This window comes from Carcharhinus amblyrhynchos, chromosome 5, assembly GCF_965287045.1.
Source record: "Carcharhinus amblyrhynchos chromosome 5, sCarAmb.v2.hapA, whole genome shotgun sequence".
Classification (NCBI taxonomy): Eukaryota; Metazoa; Chordata; class Chondrichthyes; order Carcharhiniformes; family Carcharhinidae; genus Carcharhinus; species Carcharhinus amblyrhynchos.
Window position 1 is genome coordinate 88,955,320 of NC_137328.1, and position 22,182 is coordinate 88,977,501.

Consider the following 22,182-nt stretch of genomic DNA (forward strand, 5'->3'; position numbering starts at 1 on the left):
GAGCCCACCGCGTCCAACATGGGTCGACCAATCAATATGCAGATTGAAATCCCCCATAACTACGGCCGTTCCATTCCTGCACGCCGCACTTATTTGCGTGTTAACAGCCCGCCCCACCTCCAGATCATTATTGGGGGGCCTATAGACGACACCCACCAGCGTCTTCCTCCCTTTGCTGTTCCTAATCTCTACCCACAACGATTTGCAGTGAGAAGCAACAATCAGCAGAGTTTTCAGATTTGCTGATCAAAAGATACAGTAGTGAACCATTCTGTCTTTGAACTCTGGCCTCTTAAGAGTTGTGTTGCACAGAGACACCTGAGGGCTTCAATATTTCTCACAGATACAGACCTATGTTGTCCCATCATTACTGTTCATTGCTCAGGAGTCATTTGATCTTTCTACGCTGAGATTAATGATAAAACAAAATCCAATTATACTCCTTGTATGAAATAATTATATTGAATAATATCATGCACCCAGGCAGAAGAAAGTCTTTTACATCAACAGAATGGAAAAGATCTTGTGCAGTTTATCTGTGTTGCAAGGATTGAATCTTCCCCAAATACAAATTTACTGTCACCATGTCCAGATGTTGAAATTGCAATGTTCAGAACATGTCAATGAGGTTTGAGGCAGCCACTGAAATCCGTGTTATCATATGCACGGTATGACGACTGGGGTATTTTCCCATCAGATCAACAATATTGCACATTGGTGTTAAAGTAAAATTTGTGCTCTTTTGTTTGAATAGTTGTAATTGGATCACCTGTAGGATACACATAAACTAATAGCTCACTTTATTGTTACTTCTGTTAATATATGCAGCTTGAGTCATTATTATTATCAAAATGATATTTGTAACCAGATGGAAACTAAGTATTATCATTTTACTAGGAGCTTCCTGTCACTGTTTGGTGAATCAATTGGTCAATCTTGAAAGGGGAAAATGTATCTTGCATGATTGAAGGAAGGGTTAAAGTGAGGAGAAAGGAATAAGGTGCCCAGAAAATGGAAGAAGCACCAGGGGGCCCATGTTTTCTTTCCCTGGCGCTGGTTGGAAGGAATTGTAGACTCAGCAATAGGCCTCACTGCTCAGAGTTTGCATTATTCCCTGGGGCGGTCTGACTCCAAAAAGGACCATGGAGCATAACCTTGCCAATGATTCCTATGTTGCTGAGGTAAGGTAGAGATGTTCTTTTGTTGAGTAAAAATTTGTTGAATAGTGGAGATATGAGAAAGGATGAATGATGGAGACTTACTTGATTATCTTCAGGAATCAAGTATTTAGACCATACTTTTTCTCAGGAATAAAACGGATGAGCTGGAGTCTGACAAAAGACCAGCTTACATACTAGCTTGGTGGACCGAATGGCTATTTCTCAATCCTTGCTTTTTATTGTGTTACTTTCACAGTCAATAATGGAAACTAATGGAAAGTGATTCAGATTAGTTCATGCTATGTACTGTGCAATTATTTTTCCTTCTTTCCTTGAAAATGTTCCAGAATATTATTATTAATCATGGTCATTTTCCCCAATTCATTATCCATTACATTACAACAATAAGACTTTGTGATCTAAATGTGTATTTTTACTGCTGAAACTCATTATCGCACCACATGGCTCAAATGCACATACAGTTATCACCAGCATTTCAGTTTGCATCTATCTATTTGCATCAATCTGTCCATCACCTAACAATGTTGTGCGCCTAATTAAAGTGTGATTTGATAGCTTGTTCTGCTGATTAGCCAACTCCTGTGCAACTGAAAATGCAAGTAACAGAAAAAAAGGCTAAAGTTAATTTATGTCAGTTAGTAGAAGGTTTAAAAGTGTAAGCAAGTTGTTTTCTGCTGAGTTGTAACTTTATAAGCGTGTCAACTTTAAAGTTCTGATGCATTCATCTTTTTACTTTAATTATTCAAGATTTTTCTTGACTAAGAATGGACTTAGTCAAATGAGAAAATGTAAACGTTTTGAAATGAAGTGTTCTTCAAGGGCTTTTCTGTAAAGCAAAGATTTCTGTACAAAAGTAACGATAAAATTTACTGATACAAACTGTGTAAAGGACTATGTTTGTACAATCTGCATGAAAGATTTCTGTTCACCACTCAAGAAGAGCACAGCTGCATACCCTAGCTACGTACACAAAATTTTTGGTCATTTTTTTTTCTTCTTACATGCATTTCCCACCAAGTCACTTAAAATCTTAAAGCAGACTAAAACTGACTTTCTGTTTCCAAAAACACTTTCTAGTTATTTTCCTGTTCAAATTACTGACTGACATATAATGAAGGCCAGTCAACTGCTCTTGCTTAGAATAAATGATAACCAACACAAATTATGTTTTGCAAAAAATATATTCTATTCATCAAAAATCTAAAAATACATTCCAAAACATTTTAAATTGGATATTACAGAAAGTGCAATAATGTTCAACTTTTCTCCTAAGAGCATTTTGCACTCAAGTAGCTCAGTACATTTACAATAGATGTGACATTTATGATATGCATGATAATGAACACAAATTATACTGCAGACGGGCAGGAATTTGCTGATGTATTTGAAGTTGATAAACTTGTTATAGAATTAGCCTGACCCTAAAATATATACCTTTAAGTTACTAAAGGAAATTTTGGACTAAACTTATTAATTAATGAGCCCTATCTTACTCAATAGGGCGCAAATTGGATAGCCTACATAAATGGAGATCACAATGCACAAATTTAACTCATTCATATTCAATGCCTCACACCTATGAGCGGAATTTTGTTCTCCCCTAGAGTTGGTGGAAGGGCCTCTTTAATTGGGCTGTAATACATGGAGTGAAGACTGCAGGTGGAATTTTATTCTTTCTCCAGAGGGAAGGAGCTTATGTCATTGTTTTATCAGATGAGAAGGTGCAGAGTGGTGAACATTTCAACTTCCTGACTTCCTAAATTCAAGAGCAACATTTCTACCTGGAAGCCAAATGAAGTCATTAAGTGATCATGTAAGAGCCTCATCCCATTGCGTTTGGTGTTCAACCAGGGGCCATATCATGTAGGCAACACACTACATAAACCCTAATGAATGTGCCTGCAGCATGGTGGGGGACATGGATCGCACTTGGACAGCTTGTTTCCGATGGAGATAGCAGCTGGAGATTGGCTAGAGACCAATGGGTAAATCCCCCTGCTTGCCCTTGCCACTCAGGTCCTACTCTCATCTGGGACTCCATGACTCTCAACCCTTTATTTCAAGCTCCCATAACAATCTAACATTTGCGGTCTCATACAGGACCATCAATGCTCACTGCTCCCAGTGGTGTTCCATTAATGGTGGATGGCTGGGCTCTGATTGGCTGGCAGCTCTTGGAGGTGGAAAATTTCTCCCTGTGGATGATGAGAACTCATCCCCAACTAGATGTGTCTAAGTGATACTAATCAGGTATTTTGGGGGCAGGGTGGTGGTTGTGGAGAGATGGTGAGGTGATGATGGTTTGAGCCTGGAATGACATTTGGGGTTGTCACCAGCTTGCCATTTGTTCTGCAGCTCACAGGTTGTACCTACTGACAGTTATTACACTATGTCAGCTGTTTGACCCAAACAGATTACACAACATTAACTGAGCAAGCAACCAACCTGTAACTAGTTAATATCACATTTTGTTAAGTAGTGCTGGTGAGATGTCCTTTGTTGCTGAATTTGTGTCCAGTTGTGCAAAGTTAAGAGTGAACACTAACTGGGTGTAAGGATAATGTAAGGACTATAAGCGAGCCACTTCAGTGCTGAGGAATATTTTAGAAATGATAATTCAAAACAAAATTAGCAGTTACTTGAGACAAATGCAGATTAATTAAGCAAAGCCAGCACAGATTTGTTAAGGGCAAAATGTGATTAGTTAACTTGCCTGAGCTTTTTGATGAGGTAACCGAGAGGCTGATTGAGGGTAATGTGGTTGATGTGGTGTACATGGATTTCCAAAAGGCATTTTATGACGTTTACCTAACAGACTTGTGAGCAAAGTTAGAGTGCATGGAGTGAAAGGGGCAGTGGCAGTGTGAATACAAAGTTGACCAATTGGCCAACTGGCAGATGAAATTTAATGCAAAGAAACATTGTGATTCATTTTGGTAGGAAGACTGGGGAGAGGCAGTATAAAATAGAGTACAATTCTTAATGGGGTAAATGAGCAGAGGACCGGAGATTAAAGGAAAATACTGCGGATGCTGAAATCTGAAACAAAAACAGAAAATGCTGCAAAATCTCAGCAGGTCCGACGGCATCTGTGGAGAGAGAATTGAGCCAAAGTTTCAAGTTAGGATGACCTTTTGTCAGAGCTGAAGACAAAGAAAATAGGATGAGATTTATGCTGCAAGAGTGAGGGGTTGGGGGTAATTGGCAAAGGTATAATAGACAAAAAGAAAAAAGGAATGCAAATAGTGGTGGTAAATGCTGAGAGTGGCGCTAAGAGTGGCTCATTAAGAGGACCTGTGGGGTAGAAGTGCACAAATCATTGAGGGTGGCATGATAAGGGAGTGGGTAATAAAACAAATATTCATTGGATTTGTAAATAGAGGCATAGGGCACAAAAGAAAGGAAGCTATGATAAACCTGCATAAAATGATGATTAGGCTTCAACTGGAGTATTGTACCTAGTTCTTGGCCCCACACTTCAGGAAGGATGTGAAGGCATTCTAGAAGGTGTGAGAAAAAATTCATGAGAATGGTTGCAGAGATGGTGAACTTCCCTTAAATGGATGGAGAAGCTGGAATGGTTCTTCTTGGAGAAGAGAAGATTGACCTTTGATAGAGATGTTCAAAATCATGAGGGATCTGGATCGAGTGGGTAGGGAGAAACTATTCCCACAGGAAAATTGAGAACTAGAAACACCGATTTAAGGTGAAAGAAGCAATGAGAAAACTCCTTTTCGTGCAGCAAGAAGTTAGGATTTGGAATACATAGCCTGAGAAGGTGGTGGATGCAGATTCAATTGTGTCTTTCTGAAGAGAACTGAATAATTATCTGAACAAAAAAAAAATGCAGGGTTATGGGGAAAAGGTGGAGGAATGGAGGTTAATTGCTCTTGCAGAGAGTCAGCACGGGCACAATATGGCGGCTTTCTGCACTGTAACCTTTCTATGATTCCATGGTTCCAGATCTTCTGATTCCTGAGAGGTTGTAACCCAGAGGCACCCGAAAGATGTATTCAGGAGACCCCTCAAAAGTCCCAATATAAGGACTCCACAGGAATTCCCAAGCAAGTTTCAATTTCCAGTGAGCAATTCCCTTGCATCCAGATCCCTCTAAAACTTTGGATGATTCCAGCTCACTTACCAAAGGATTTAAATCAATTTTAACTAATGGGTAACTGTACTACTGAGCAGCCCCCCGCCCCCACAACTGTGCCCTTCCGACTACCACTCTGACCACATCCCTGACTATCCCCCCACCTCACCCCCCTCCGAATCACCTTCTATCCTCTCACATTTGATTATCCCACTGACCCCCGACTAACCTTCACCCTGATGAATCCCAACCCAGCCTTGACGACTCCCTCATTCCTGATTAACCCCCACCCACAACTACCTGACTATTCTTAGCACCACACCTCTGACTATCCCCACAGCTGCACAACAAACCCCCCCCCCGCCCAACTCCTCAACTATCCTCCTGACTTACCAACTAGCACCCCTGTCCCCCGACTAGCCTCTACATGGTTAGCCCAGGCATATGAATGGCCTTCCGACCTCCCCCCTTCCCCATCACTTACCACCTGCCATTCACCCACCCACTGTTTTAGCCGCTCATCCCTTACCTCACACACTTACCTTCTTGCTGTAGCTTATCAAAGTCACTTTGTGTTGTGTAAACATACTAGTTTGCAGCTGTTAATACGATAAAACAAAAGGGGGTCGTTGCTTGTTTTTCCGCAGTGCTCGTTCACTATGGAGGCTGATTCTATGATTCTATTCTCACGAAGTCCAGTTTCAAAATCTGGGTGAAAATGCGCAGCTCGTGTGCGAGATAAATAAATAGGAGCAGACTGACAATCCGATGCTGATTGCCATTCCTTGGAAGATTTGCCTTCATGAGTGGTGAGCTCCAAAATAGCAGGGCTGATTGCATGCTGATTAACGTCATGATTTGCCTGCTCGACATATCATTTGCTGGGCACACAGTGACTGTCCAATGTCCTCACCAATGAAGTATCCAGTGTGATTCACCTTTCAGTTGGGCACACATCATGGATGAGATTTTGGAAGTCTAAGGACAATTGTGGCACCCAAAAATCAGGTGTTTAATGATCCAGTTTCACAACTTATACGTTTATCAGAATTACAGGAATAACAATCTTATGTAAAATGTTAGTGCCGTTGACAAAAGTTTGTGACCACAGGTTCATGAATATTGTCAACAACAGCCCTGAGTGTAAAGGTACAATTATGTTTAAGACATGACTTGGTATTACATCTATTGTATGAGATTTTCAGTCTTTTGCTCAATAATGGATTACAAATTTTTCAAATGTAATTATGATAGTATATAATAGGGACAGCTTTCTGCAAATGCCTCATTAAGTATACACAACACTTTGAGAATCCTATGCTGGTGATAACTTTGAACACTTACAGAATATATATTCTCAGACTTAAATCTGCTTTTATGTCTTCTGCAGGTGACATTTACCAAGAGGAAGTTTGGGTTAATGAAGAAGGCTTATGAGCTAAGTGTTCTGTGCGACTGTGAGATTGCTCTAATCATCTTTAACAGCACTAATAAACTGTTCCAGTATGCCAGCACCGATATGGACAAAGTATTGCTGAAATATACAGAGTACAACGAACCACATGAGAGTCGAACAAATTCAGATATTGTTGAGGTAGGATTTGTCCTGACTTATTTATTGTTTGGTAGTATTCAGGATCTTAGAAATGGTAAAACATAATAAAAGTCAGTTTCTGAAGCTGACTGAGACAAATTAATTTGATCAATGGACATTGATTCGATACACCTATAGGAGCGAACTATTAAAAATGCAACTCATTCAGTGTTATTCAAAAATACTTTAATTATTAAAATTGCTAGTGAAACATTCTATTCTATCCAGTACATATTTAACTCAGAATTAGTTGTTGTTGTTTTTGAGCACCAATTCATATTTCCTCCTCCAAAATCTGACCAAGTTTATTGGGATTCATTTGTATAGTAATATCGTGACATCGTCATACATTGCACATTCACTGGGCGACATGTAGAGCATTTTTCATGTTCCCAAGGTAGACTAAGAAATTGAGCTATGATTAAAATGTGTTATTTGCTTCTGCTGCTCAGATCTCCTCTTTGGGACCAGAACCAACAAAGACCCCATTCACATTGTGATCTGCAGTTCAGTTCTTAAATTACCAGTTAAGGGAGTTTAGTTTTTGGGATCGACAAGCTGGCTTGATCTCACATCGGCTCCATTCATGCACCAGCTTTAGTGATTAAGCAAAGTGAAAACTGCTTCTCTGCCTGGCTAGAAATGATTTGATTCAATTTATTATTGTCACATATATTAGCATACAGTGGAAAGTATTGTTTCTTGCGGACTATACAGACAGAACATACCGTTCGTAGAGAAGGAAATGTGAAAGTGCAGAATGTAGTGTTACAGTCATAGCTCGGGTGCAGGGAAAGATCAACTTTGTGTGAGATAGGTCGATCCAAAAGTCTGATGGCAGCAATATACCTCTATATACATTCCAGCATTATAATTTCATCTTTTTTGAACCATACATTTGCAGTTGAGAGCCTCTGAAAGCAGAGAGTAGGCAAGGTGTAATTTTGCTTCATGTTGTAGTGTCAGGTTATAGGAAAAGTTGTGATCATAGAGTCATAATATCATAGAATCCCTACAGTGCAGAAGGAGGCCATTTGGCCCATCAAGTCTGCATCGACAACAATCCTACCCAAGCCCAATGTTTTCCCAACTAAAACCTCAGATTGATTCATCACGAGGAAAATAACATGATTATATTGCCTGTCATATTTGAATACATTTTTAACACTGCATATGTTTTGAATATATAATAAACATCATGTTTTTGTGAAATTAAGTTATAGAATCATAGAACCATAGAATCCCTACAGGTGCAGAAGGAGCTATTCAGACCATTGAGCCTACACCGACAATAAACCTACCAACATCCTATCCCCGTCTATTTACCCTGCTATTATCCCTGACACTAAGGGGCAATTTATCATGGCTAATCAATCAACCTGCAAATCTTTGGATAAAAATCAAAAATGCACAAAATAGCAGTCAGTGACTGAAGAAGAAACAGAAGTTAACATTTTGGATTATATCCTTCATTGATACTGATCTGTTAAACTGTCCAACCAGAAATGTTACCCTACTTATGCAGATGTTGACCTGCGCAGCATAATCCCAGAATGTTGTTCTTCAATTTTAGACTTCTTTTGCTGCTTTTTACAATGCTTTAATGTGCACTGTAATGTTGGTGTTACCAATAGATAAAGCTGAACAGGCTACTTGCTAAAATTACTTACATAAGTAACAAAGGAGGTTTCAGTAATTAAAAGCAAAATTTAAAACTGCTCACTGCACCATCAGTAGAATAATGCCACCTAGGAAGTTTAAGCTAACATGTTTTCTTTTGTTTTTTTTAAACTGTAAGAAATAGATTGTTTATTGTTCATCTGATTTGAGAGCCGTTTTCTTATAAAACAGGCTGCTTCAAGTTCGCAGCCAAGACAGCATAGTTTCATGCCTGGAGGAAATAGCTCTGCAGTATGTGTGGGTGTTGAAAGCGGGTCTTTACATTAGCTGGTGCTCTGTATAATTTGCATGTCTTTGCTTGATAATTAGTGGTGTGGCTACAATGGCGCATAGCCCCATGAAAGCTTTTCAGACATGTTTAGACAGATTGAAAAAGTTTGTACTCTGGGGAACCTAACAGTCACAAAAATGCCACATAGCACCAAATCAAAATGAATTTCTACACTAAAGTTTATAAATGTGACCTTCATGGGGCATGGATTTGCAAAGTACACACTTAAAATCATGGCAATAATTTGGGAAGAAAAAAAGGGAAACTTGCATTTAGATGGCACAATCATAAACTCAGGACATGGAGGTAATTATGTACTTTTGAAAATGTAGTCACTGATGTAATGATGGAAACAGAGCAGCCAAAGTGCACACAGCAGATTCCCTCAACCAGCAATGAAATAAGTGACCAGATCATCTGTTTTAGTTGGTGGTTGAGAGATAGATTTTGGCCAGGCCACCAGGCAAACACCTGCTCTTTAGATAGCAGTGAGAGAATGTTCATGTGCAACTGAAGTGGCAGACATGGTCTTGGTTGAACATCTGATAATGCAGCACACCCTCAGCTCTGCATTAAATTGTCAGCTTGGTTGATGTGCTGAAATCTCTGGAGTGGGACTTGAACCCATGGCCTTCTAACTCGAGAGTTAAATTTGCTCTTTCTGACATCAAGGGTGGGATTTTCTGGTCACTCCCGCCTGAGGTCAGTGGACTTTTAAATAACCCGCCAAATCTTCCATCCTCCACACAACAATTTGTGTGGCAGGAGGGATTGGAAAATTTACCTCCAGTATTAAAGACCTTCTCACAAATAAACATAAAGAAAATTCACTCTTGAGATGGAAAGGGAGACATCAGAAAGATGATCAAATTTTGGTTATGAGAAGTTTTCGAGGAGGATTTTGGATGGGGAATTCCAGAGGTTGGATATTAGTGGTCGGTTGATTAAGTTGTTGAAGATATACAAACGATGGGCATTATTTGATTAAGGACTGAGAACGTATTAAACTAAAGCATCTCCTGCTTGTCTCATGACTGTAGAAGATCCCATGGCAATAGTTCATAGAAGGAAGATCTCCCTGGTTTCTGAGGTCAAATATATTATCTCTTTAAGGTCTTAGTTAATTAGACAATTTGTTCTTTATTTTTTTTTGATACTCAAAAGAATATGAAGAAAGTCAAATCGGGTCTTCTGGTGCAGTGGTTAGTGTCTCTTGGTCAGAAGCTCCGGGTCCATGTCCAACACCAGGACTGTTTGCCACTGTGGGCCAGTTTGTGATGCAGTTTAATGGACTGTTAATCAACCTGAAATTTCTTCCACCACCTCCCTGCCCATCTACAAAGGAGAAAAAAAGTGTGCAAACATTGTTTTAAAAAAATTATAAAGAAAATCAGGGCCAAGATGGTGGCAATCATAAAATCCTCCAGTGCAGAAGGAGGCCATTCAGCCCATTGAGTCCGCATTGACCACAATCCCATTCAGGTCCTACCCCCACAACCCCATGTATTTACATAAGAACATAAGAACATAAGAAATAGGAGCAGGAGTAGGCCATCCAGCCCTTTGAGCCTGCCCCGCCATTCAATAAGATCATGGCTGATCTGTCGCTGCTCAGTTCCACTTTCCCGCCCTCTCCCCATAACCCTTAATCCCCTAGCTGGTCATCCCTGACACTAAAGGGCAATTTAGCATTGCCAATTCACCTAACCCATACATCTTTGGACTGTGGGAGGAAACTGCAGCAACCAGAGGAAACCTATGCAGACACAGGAAGAATGTGCAGACTCCGCTCAGACGGTGACCCAAGAAAGGAATTGAATACGGATCCCTGGCAATGTGAGGCAGCAGAGCTAACCATTGTGCTGCCCACGGTAATGACAGTGGACTAGTGTCCTGGGGCCAGGTAGATGCTGTTCCTAGGGACACAGATCCAGGCTTCCTAGGGGCACAGGCTTATTTGTGTAAGGATATATTGGCCTTGGAGGGAGTACAGAGAAGGTTCACCAGGCTGATACCGGAGATGAGGGGGTTAGCTTATGAGGAGAGATTAAATAGACTGGGCCTGTACTTGTTGGAGTTCAGAAGGCTGAGGGGGGATCTTATAGAGACTTACAAAATAATGAAGGGGTTAGATAGGGTAGAGGTAGAGAGATTCTTCCCACTTAGAAAGGAAAACAGAACTAGAGGGCACAACCTCAAAATAAGTGGTGGGGGGGGGGGGTAGGGTGCAGTTTAGAACGGAGTTGAGGAGGAACTTCTTCACTCAAAGGGTGGTGAATCTCTGGAATTGTCTGCCCATTGAAGAGTTGGAGGCTACCTCGTTGAATATATTTAAGTCACGGGTAGATAGATTTCTGATAGACAAGGGAATTAAGGGTTATGGGGAGAAAGCGGGAAAGTGGAACTGATCGACTTCAGATCAGCCATGATCTTATTGAATGGCGGAGCAGGCTCGAAGGGCTAGATGGCCTACTCCTGCTCTTATTTCTTATGTTATGTTCAAAAAGAAACCCTCCATGGCAGCTGTTCAATTATCAAATTTAAAATTGAAAACTACTCTTAATAATGGTGACCAAGGAACAACACAATTGGTGCCATGACTTAGTGGGTTGGAGCACCTCTCTAGTAACCAACAGATCTTGATTTCAAGTCTTAGCAATCCTTTTATTTGTTTATTTAATACATGGGCTTTAAAGCTGCCAGCTATGGTCTGCTGGTAGCATTTCACCTCTGAGCCAGAAGGTTGCAGATTCAAGAACGTCTTCAGAGATTTGAGCCCAGTATTTAACAATGGGTAAATACAGTGTAGTGTTAATGTCACTAAACTAGTAATCCACAGGCCCAGGTTAAATTTCCAGGCTCAAGGTGGCCATTAACAGGCCCAGGTAGCAGGCCCCGGAGGGTATCATTCAATCTGACTATCTGTGCCTATCCCGTGACTATTTTTGTGGCCAGGTATCACTGGAGAGGGAGCATATGGTGACTGCTAGTATGGTTGAGGCCTTCTGCGGCCAATAGGTGCTGCAGGTCTGAAGTGCAGCATCAGCCCCAGGAGCATTATTTAAATTTAATTTGATGTCTCCTTTCACATTTTGTTCTTTTGTTATAGTGCTCCTTTGAAGGGCTGTGAATTTGTTTATTAGTTTATTTGTTAATTGGTTTGTTTTATTTGCATGCAGAAGAGCGTACAAAGGAAGAACTCTGGGTTTGTAGTTTAGAGGCAGAGCTCTGTAATGCTGTTTCCTGTGAATAAACCTACTAATAAGGAAAATATCAGACGCACTTCATCTGGCATGGATCCATTTACCACTGGATTCCATGTGACTGAAGGCTTCCCTGCCAATGGTGGGACAAAATCAAAATGTGGGGGTGCACAAAAAGCCAGAGTTAAACAGATAGAATTTTCAGGAAAAGGCAGGTGGGGCTGGTTTCAAGAATCGGGATTTGGGTTAGTGCAGATGGAAGAATGCTGTGGAAGGATGCAAAGGGTAAGATTTTAAATTGGGTGCATGGGAGGGCTGGTATTGAATGTAAATCTACAGGAATGATGATCAGCAAGTAGAACCAAGTATGTGAGGACATGTGTGTGACAAATCTTTAGAGACCTTACTCACCTTAATGTCGAGCATGAAGCAAAAGTTGCAAACAATCAGGTTAAGGCTAAGACAGTGGTTGGGAAAGGGATGGAACTAATGGCAAAGAAGGTTTGTAGTGGGGCCTGGCCTTCTCAGTGTTGGATTGTTCACACACAAGTTGTTGTTCAATTCTTAAAGATAATTTTGTTAGAAATTCTTCTAGATGTATGCCATGTGCACGCTACTTTAAATCCAACCTTTAACAAAGTTTACTGCTACATTGATTATTTGTGGAAGTCATCAATAGCTTAATGCCTGAACATAGTAAAACACAAAAGTTATCATTTATACCTACATTTTATTGTGGCAATAGGTTTTGAATACTTTTTAATATGGCTTCACATTGTTAAACTTACTGTTTCAATTGTAAGAGCTAGCCAATAGTGAGGAATATACTGGGGCCATTCCACGGCCTTTGCTCTTGACTTCTTGAACAAAAATCTAAATAGGAAACAATGTTTTTGTTGGAATAGTTGGTGGCATTGGGCCTTACTATTTCAACAATAAAATAGTATCGTGATGGTCACGCAAACTATAAAATGTTGATGGCGTTAACATAACCTGGATTCTTCATTTTCTAATAGGCTTTGTGGGTGGAACTAAGAAATAAGAAGGGGATGGTGACTTTATTGGATGTATTATAGGCTCCCAAATAGTCAATGGAAAATAGAAGAACATATATGCAGAGAGATTGAGACTTGCAGGAGTAATAGGACTGTCATAGCAGGGGATTTTAATTTTCCTACCGTAGATGGTGACTGCCGTAGTGTTAAGGACTTAGATGGGATGGAATTTGTTAAGTGTGTTCAGGAAAGTTTCCTCAGGCAGTATGTGGAGGGTCCTACTTGGGAAAGGGTAGAACCTGACCTACTCTTGGGACATAGGGCAAGGTAAGTGACTGAGGTGATGATGGGAGATCACTTTGGGATCAGCGACCATAGTTCTATTAATTTTAAAATAGTTATGGAAAGGGACGAAACTGGTCCACAGGTGCAAGTACTAAACTGGGGCAAGGCAAATTTTGATGAAATTAGACAGAAGACTGCAAGGGTTGATTGGAGTAGCTTGTTTGAGAGCAAAGGCTCCTCTGGCAAGTGCGATGCCTTTAAAAATGAAATAGCTGGTGTTCAGGATCTGTTTGTTCCTGTTAGGGTGAAGGACAAGGCTGGCAGGAGTAGGGAACCCTGGATGACAAGACATATTGAGGCTTTGGCCAGGAAAAAAAAGGCATTGTTTCAGGTACAAGCAGCTGGAATCAAGGGATTCCCTGGTGTTGTACAGGGGATATAGAAGTACATTCAACAAGTAAGTTAGAAGGGCAACAAAGGGGCATCAGGTAACTTTGGCTGAGAGGATAAAGGTGAATCTAAAGGGATTCTTTAAGTATATTAAAAGGAATAACTAGAGAGAAAATAGGACTTTTCAAGGACCAAAGCGGGCACATATGTGTGGAACCACAGGAGATGGTTGAGGTTCTCAATGAATTTTTCTCTTCCTGTGTTTACCATGGAGAAAGACATGAAGACTTTGGGGCTGCACAGTGGATAGCACTGCTGCCTCAGTGCCAGGGACCTGAGTTCAATTCCAGGCTTGGGTCACTGTCTGAGTGGAGTTTGCACGTTTTCCCCATGTCTGCATGAATTTTCCCATGTCTGATGGCCTCCTTCTGCACTGTAGGATTCTAAGACTTGTGAACCTGGGAAAGTGAGTGGCGATATGTGGCTGTAGAGGATGATGGGCATATTAAAATGTATAAAGATGGATAAATCTCCTGGCCCTGGCCAGGTATATCCAAGAATACTGCATGAGGCTAGAGAAGAAATTGTAGGAGCCCCTGGCTGAGATAGTTGCATCATCAGTCGCCATGAGTAGAAGACTGGTAGCAAACGTTGTGCCCTTATTTAAGAAGGACTGCAAAGAAAAACCTGGAAATTATAGACTGGTAAAGCTGATATCTGTGGTGGGTAAGTTACTAGAGAGGATCGCGAGGGGTGAAATATACAGGCATTTGGAAAGACAGGGTTTGATAAAGAGTAATGAGTGCGGCTTTGTGCATGGGGGATAGGCAATAAATGCTGGCTAGCCAGTGATGTCCATGCCCCACGAATGAATAAAAAAAAATTGCCTTACAAATTTGTTCACGTTCTTGTATGAAATTATCAGGAAGGTTGATGAAGACAGGATGGTAGATGTAGTCTTCATGGAATTTGGTAAGGCCTTTGTTCAAGTTCCAAACGGTAAGCTGTTCTGGAAGGTTAGATCACATGGAATCGAGGGAGAGCTGACAAATTAGATACACAGTTGGCTTGATGATAGAAAGCAGAGGGTAATGGTGGAAGGATGCTTGTCGGACTGAAGACCTGTGACTAGTGGTGTACCTCAGGGGTCAGTGCTGGGCCCATTGCTGTTTGTTGTTTATATCACAGACTTGGATGAGAATGTAGAAGGCATGACCAGTAAGTTTGCAAATGACACTGAAATAGGTGGTATTGTGGACAGTGAGGAAGGTTATCAAAAATTGCACCTTGATTTTCATCAGCTGGGGAAGTGGGCTGAGAAATGGCAAATGGAGTTCAATACAGATAAGTGTAAGGTATTGCATTTTGGAAAGTCAAATCTAAGTAGGATTTTCACAATGAATGGTAGGACCTTAGGATGTATCGTGGAACAGAGGGACCTTGGAGTTCAGGTGCATGGTCCTCAATGTACAGGACATTGGTGAGGCCGCACCTGGAGTATTGTGTTCAGTTTTGGTCACCTCGTCCAATACCTTGGGCCCAATTTTACCATTTTGATTCTGTGCTGGGCGGACTTAAATTTGGATCTGAATTCTAGATCTGATCTCCAGCACCGCCACACTGCATTCTGCCTGAAAAAAAATTAGCAACTCTGAATCATGCTGCACAACCCTGTGGGTCAGGCTTATCACGCCCAAAACACTGCAGCTCTGAGCCAGCACTGCCGCCGCCTCCCCCCACCCCAGCCCCCCGCCCCCCGCACCACTACCACCACCACCACCGTTCTGAGTCAGAGAATCGTCAGAAGTTCTGAACTCCTCAGAAGCTGGAGCACCTGGGAAATCGAGATCTAGAGGGCATAGGTTTAAGTTAAGAGGTGAAATAATTAACGGGTGGTACGTATATACAATGAGCTGCAGGAGGAAGTGTTGTGGCAGGGGCATTGACAACATTTAAAAGGCATTTGGATAGGAAAGGTTTGTGGACTATGTTGTTTCACTCCAAATCTGTATGGGCGAACGTGATGATAAAGATGGAAGTGCTGGTAAGTTTGGGCCTGCAGCCCATTAAGTCAATTTAAATGCATTTACGTGCATTTAATTGATGTCGCGCCCATTTTGGGCATAGTGCCGACGGCAGCCATTTTAGGCCCTTGGTAAAGGGGAACTGGCAAAGAGGCGGTCGCAGATTGCGCTACTCGCTTCACGCCCAACTTTACCAAGTTTCCGCGCCAAAAATCGGGCACAACCTGATGGCAAAATCAGGCCCCTTGGTACAAATGCTGAAAATAATTTGTAATGTCACTGAAAGGAATCAATGGCAAACCATGTGGTACAGGTAGCAAACTGCAGGATCACATCAATGAATGGACAGAAATAAACCTACCATGTTATGTTTAGTACAGATATTCTCGCATATTTATATGTTTATGTTAAGTTTGTACTTAGAATGCAGCAGTATATTTATTACGTTGCATGGTGCTGACCACCACATCACCACATCTATAAACACACTACATGGGCACGCATATATGCATAACTAGATCACCTCAACTGTATGCACAGTGCTTAGGGTAATAAAATTATTCCTTTGAAACTTACTTCAAGTAAGTTAACACGTAGCCAACATATAAAATTTGGCCTTGATAAAGCTTTTAGTTATTTTGTTACTGAAATAAATGATAAGATGGAGCAGCAGATCTAAAAGTCACAGACTAATTGAGAAATGAGATCAGTAGGTGGGACAACTGTGCCCATAGTCAGAAATGTTAATCCTAACAGATTAACAGGAGAGTTGCTCCAGTTTTGAAATATGAAAAATATAAAATTCTTATCTTTTATCCCTACTGAAAACATTGATGGAAACATTGGAATGCATGGTGGCACATTGGTTAGCACTGCTGCCTAACAGTGCCAGAGACCCAGTTCATTTCTGAGCTTAGGTCACTGCCTGTGTGGAGTCTGCACATTCTCCCCCTGTCTGCGTGAGTTTCCTCACACAGTCCGAAAGACGTGCTGGTTAGGTGCATTGGCCATGCTAAACTGTCCCTCAGTGTACCCAAACAGGTGCCTGAGTGTGACAATGAGGGGATTTTCACAGTAACTTCATTGCAGAGTTAATGTAAACCTACTTGTGACATTAATAAACTACAAATTTAACAATTAAAATGCATGCAATAGCTCAAGAAGCTATTGGTTGTCCTGAATACGTACAAGCAAAAGTAATAAAGTCGCTTCATATATTCGTAAAAGAACTTACATCCTACAGTAAGGGCGACAACACACCCAGTCATTGTTATTTGATTCACTTGCAGTTCTTATTAAATGTATTTAATTTTCTGCACAAATACTTGTTGTGTCTTTTTAGAATCTTAGAATAGTTTTCAGAATGGCAATAGTTGCATGTGTCTTTTGATTACAAAAAAAACACTAACATCAATGGAGCTCTTGTTTAGGGTTAGTGGTTTAGGGTGCTATTTGGGATCAGAATGTACAGTTCTAACTGTTATTTATGACTGAATGTAAAAACCACCATTTATGGGGAACACAATCTTTTCTCAAAACATAGGAGGGGGAGCGCTATTTAGTGTTGGAACATTGCACTGTATACTGTACAGTCCATTGGTTTGTGTGGAATTTTGCTTAATTATATTCATAGCCAGAAACCATGAATCAAAGATGGTTAGTAAAACCGTTTAATAGCAGGAAATGAGTTTGACTAATGAAGCTCCAGAAAAGACGCTCCTATATAGAAAGATCAGAAAGTACAACTTATGATCCTGTGCATTAGGATGATTTTCTTTTCAGTACCTGTAGGTTGAGGAATATACAGAATTATGGTGACATGGGTTGCTCATGCATGACATGCCACATGAACAGTGTTTCAGAGCTGAGAGCAATCCAACAATCCCATCATCCTGATTGTTTTAGCCTGCATAATCCCCGTCAAAGCTAGCAGCCCAGTGGTTAGCCTTACATCGTGCTGCAACTCGGTCACCTGGTAAGAACTTCTGAATGAGATGAAAGAGATCTCTGTTAATTATTTGTAAAGGTCAAAATGCTAATGATATGCTGCTGAGGTAATATGTTTTATAATGCCACTTAGAAATCCGAAGAGTTTTTTTTCCACAATACAAATAAAAATATACATTTCTAGAGCTGTTTGAATTTATTTTATTGCCTTTCAAGAATCAAAATAATCATGAAATCCTGTTGTGGCTACTCTGATACTGGAATTGCCCAGTTGTTAAAAGGTATTAGAAGGCGAAGACAGCTGTACAATAAAGAGGAAAGTTACTGGAGCACATACTGTTAGGCAGTTGGAAATGGTGCAAAATTAATGTAAGAAATCAATAAGAAATTAAAACTATGTGAATTCTTAAGTCATTTTTCACAGCAATGTACTGTGGAAATAATAAAAATCACAGAAACAAATTCTCATCATTCTTAACCATAAAAATCACAAATTTGATTTAGGAATTTGAATACATACAATGAAAACACACATAAGAAGGTAACGATGAATGTGAACAAGATTATAATGTGCAATTTTAGATAACCAATTATAAAACAAACATTGAGGCTAATGAAAAGTTGCACTCCACAGTGGTTTGAATGATACCATGATTAAGAGGACACACATCATGAGAGACTTGCAAACTAGAACTGATTCTCCTAGAACAATTAGGAGAGCAAGGGAAATTTAATAAAAGTGATCAAAATATTGACAGGTTTTGACAGGATAACAGAGAAAATTATTGTACTAGATATATTAGGCGGCAGCATAGTGGCAAATTGGTTAATACTGCTGCCTTACAACACCAGGGACCCAGATTCAATTCTGTCCGGAGTTTGCATGTTCTCCCTGTGTCTGCGTGGATTTCCTGGGGCTGCTCCGTTTTCCTCCCACAGTCCAATAGACATGCTAGTTAGGTGCATTGGCCATGCTAAATTCTCTCTGTATACCCAAACAGGGACCAGAATGTGGAGACTAAGAGATTTTCACGGTAACTTCATTGCAGCATAAATGTAAGCCTACTTGTGACACAAATAAATAAACTTTAAAACTATACTAAAAGCATAAAAAGGGGGAAATTGGAGGAATTATTTCAATGCAAAGGTCTATTAGAATATAAAATGTTTTATAGCAGATGAAGTTGCACCACTCAACCACAGAATATAGGTTAAATAGTTTTCATGTGTAGAAGAAAAATAGTAAAGAGTATGATGACAAAGCAGAGATTTGAGATTATGCTGAAGAGGTCTAGTATGGTGTTAACACCAACACAAATATAGTGAATCAGATGGCCTCCTTCTGTGTTGAAATTTCTATGATTCTGTAAACTTTTACAAGGTCACCAGGACATGCAGTGTTTCACTACAAGTTCTATGAGACAGAGGTTACAAGATCACTTCAAAGGAAATTGGATAAAATTTTTAAAAGGGAACAAATTAAAAGTATTAGAGGAAGTGGGAGAGAAGTCAGATTACATAGCTCCATTTAGAGTCTTAGCAGCAGCATAGGCGCAGTGAGCTAAAGAGATTCTCCTGTGCTGTAATTTCTATAACATGTATATGTATGCATTAGTATGGGAATAAAATTGGTAAAGAGACACCTCAAAAGCAAAAGCACGTAAACTGTGAAGTCAAATTTATATTATCCGTGAAGTCAAATTTATGTTATCCGTGAAGTCAAATTTATGTTTTTTATGGAGTATGACCACAAAAATAGGCTAAGGAGCTACATTATTTGCACTGTATTTACAGGAGAAGACTGTGGGGATAGACTTATAAATGTGTAAAAACTGATTTTTTCTTAATAAAAAAAGTCAAACCTTTTGAACGGCATCAATACGCTGCTATTTGGACATCTTTTAAAGTGTACTGGAGCCATCTAGTGCATGGAAAACAATATCTTTAGAGTAAAACATTTTTGGGGGGTTTTGGGATTTGGGCTTTAATACTTAAGAAATTTTTGTGTAATTTCCCATTAAACATGAGCACTATTTCACAAATCCAACTTTGTTTGTAATCTATGTCACCCTTGTAAATCATAAAAAATAGCTCTGCTTTGGCTTGCTGGGGTGCGGCATGAGTTGTAATTTTAGCAGGAAAGATACTTTTGGATAATTTGGTCCTCCACACGTTCGTCCTGTTCACAGATTTTGACTGGAAATGAATTAAACAGGATTATGCATTGAATCAGCTTTTGTGGGACTAAGGAGGTTTATCTCAAGTCATTAGCATTATGTACTTCACGGTTATTACACTAAGAGCTTTAGGAGATTTCTTTTTCAGCAGTTAGTAAGCTCTCATCTTGAGTCTTTTTTGCCATAAGCAAGAGTTAAAGCCAAAATAATCGTAGGATGGAGTTCCACAGTTCAAATTAACTACTGTTTCTAATCAAATGATACCATTAGATAACTTCAGCAGTTTAGACTGTTTTATCTCACAATGTGGTAGGCACTATCTCTCAAAATACAATATATAAAATTTAAGAGAAGCGAAAGTCCTGATGAACAAAAAAGATCTTACTACATTAGAAGCCAAGCATGCAAGAATATCTTACACAGCCCATAATTATAACTTGCGTTCTCGCATTTTCTGCATTTCCCAAGTAAAGTCAGTTCTTTGTTTTCTAGTTGCTATTTCACACAGTAAAAGCTTGTCGTTTTCAGTATTTTTGGCCAGCCTGCCAGAGGGCAAGTTTATTTTTAAATCTCTGAACTCTGAATAGTCTTTATTTTTCTAAGATTGGAAGCAGATGAAGTGCCTGGAGTTAACAGATCGTAGGCTTGTTTCAAATTATGAGAATGGGAGTTCTCCCCCTTTTGTATTTTTATTCTTTTGCTAAGAAATGCCTCATAACCGGTAGTATCCTAAAAATAGGATCTGGTGCAGCTAAAATTAGTGAGCTCTGTGCTTTGCCAAGGAGAATGGAAAAGGAATGGGCGTGGAGTAGCAGTTTCTCTGATCCTGCTCTATTCATTCAGCGATTCCTCTGAGAACATAGGCAATGATAAAGTGCCCTTGAAAAAAGCCACAGTCTCCAACTCCACTCTTCAGACTTCTGGGTGCCAATAAGTCTTTTAGCCCAAGGATACAGTTTTTTTTGTTTAGCAGCACAGCAGTGAAACACAGATTTTAGATTCAGAAAGGGCATTAGATAAAACAAATACAGTGCAGTTTCTAAGCATAAAATATGCATTTAGCTTCAAACATCACAAATAGCAATTGTAGAAAATTGTTGCACTCTTTTGTATGTGTGTTTAAATAGCTGTTTACCATTATTAACACACAGTATATAGCTGAAAAGCACAATTTCCTGCCCAGCAAATACACTATAAAATATGTTTTAATCAGGCTTATCATTCATAATTGGGCCTTTGATTTAATCAATTAATCATTGCAGCAGAATGTATGATTTAAAAGCAGCATCGCTTTGTCCACACTATTGAAACAATGAAAATGTTTAGTATTTTAAGAAATTCACTACATATTTCATTTGCTCTTTGTCTGCCCTCTTATTTTATATAACTTGTCCTGTTTTTGTTTATTCACTGATTTTCAAAAGCTACTAATCTAACAAAAGTAATGCATTCTAAGATATGCAAATAGCAATTATTTTAGCACCCATCTGCACTTTGTTTCAGAACAATCCCAAGCAGGATAAACTCTCAAATTTACAGACATCTTTTTGCTATTATTGCATAATGCTTTGTTTAGCAGGCTGCTGAATAGATGATTCTGTTACATAGATTTTTACTTATGTCGGGTAATCTATTTAACTCATAAATGAATTAAAATCAAGTTGATGTTGGTAATATTACATATCCAGCCATTACTTTTCTTCCATTTTCTTCTGTTTTTCTAGGCTGCTGATGTCACTTTTATTGTAATGTTATCAGCTTAAAATTAACCTGCTAATTCTTACGTTAAAATAGAATAAAACTTTTTTTTAAATTAGGAAAGGGTTAAATACATTTATGATAGTAATTACAAACCCTACATTTCCAAGCTAGGATTTCTAGTTGTGAACTAATATTTTGAACAGCGTTATAATTTTCTCTTCCAATTTGTCATTTCTACTATTTTAAAAACATTAAAGAGCAGTCAAAATAGGAACAGTGAGAAAATATAGTTCCATTAGCCAAACTGAATTGTGATTTCAGTTAGATAGTCACAAAATGGCACCAGTTATGGATAACCTCTATCTATGTCACATTGTCCTCTCTGCTACAAGAGGACGTGAAGTGCAGAATAGGGGAGAAAACAGACAGACAAAATAGGCTCAACTAGGCAAATATATATAGGCAGTGCAGAACATTTTCATTAAACACAAGAAGATTGCATAAAAATAAACTTGGAGAATATAAGCTATAATTCAAGATAGTTACTGAACAAGCAAATAAACCAAGAAAGACATTAACTGAATAAACTGCAGAATTTTATGCGTCCAGGGGAGGTAGATGTTAGCCACTAAATTGCTAAA

At 39.5% G+C, this 22,182-nt stretch overlaps 1 protein-coding gene across 8 annotated transcripts in view; it reads left to right on the plus strand.

Moving 5' to 3' along the window:
• Window positions 1–22,182, plus strand: part of mef2cb (myocyte enhancer factor 2cb) — a 238,311-nt gene that overhangs the window by 142,825 nt on the left and 73,304 nt on the right. For all 8 annotated transcript variants that reach the window (XM_080189151.1, XM_080189155.1, XM_080189147.1 and 5 more), the window contains one exon: window positions 6,665–6,868. In XM_080189151.1, the coding sequence (XP_080045277.1) occupies window positions 6,665–6,868 (204 nt within the window). The remainder of the gene's footprint in view (window positions 1–6,664; window positions 6,869–22,182) is intronic.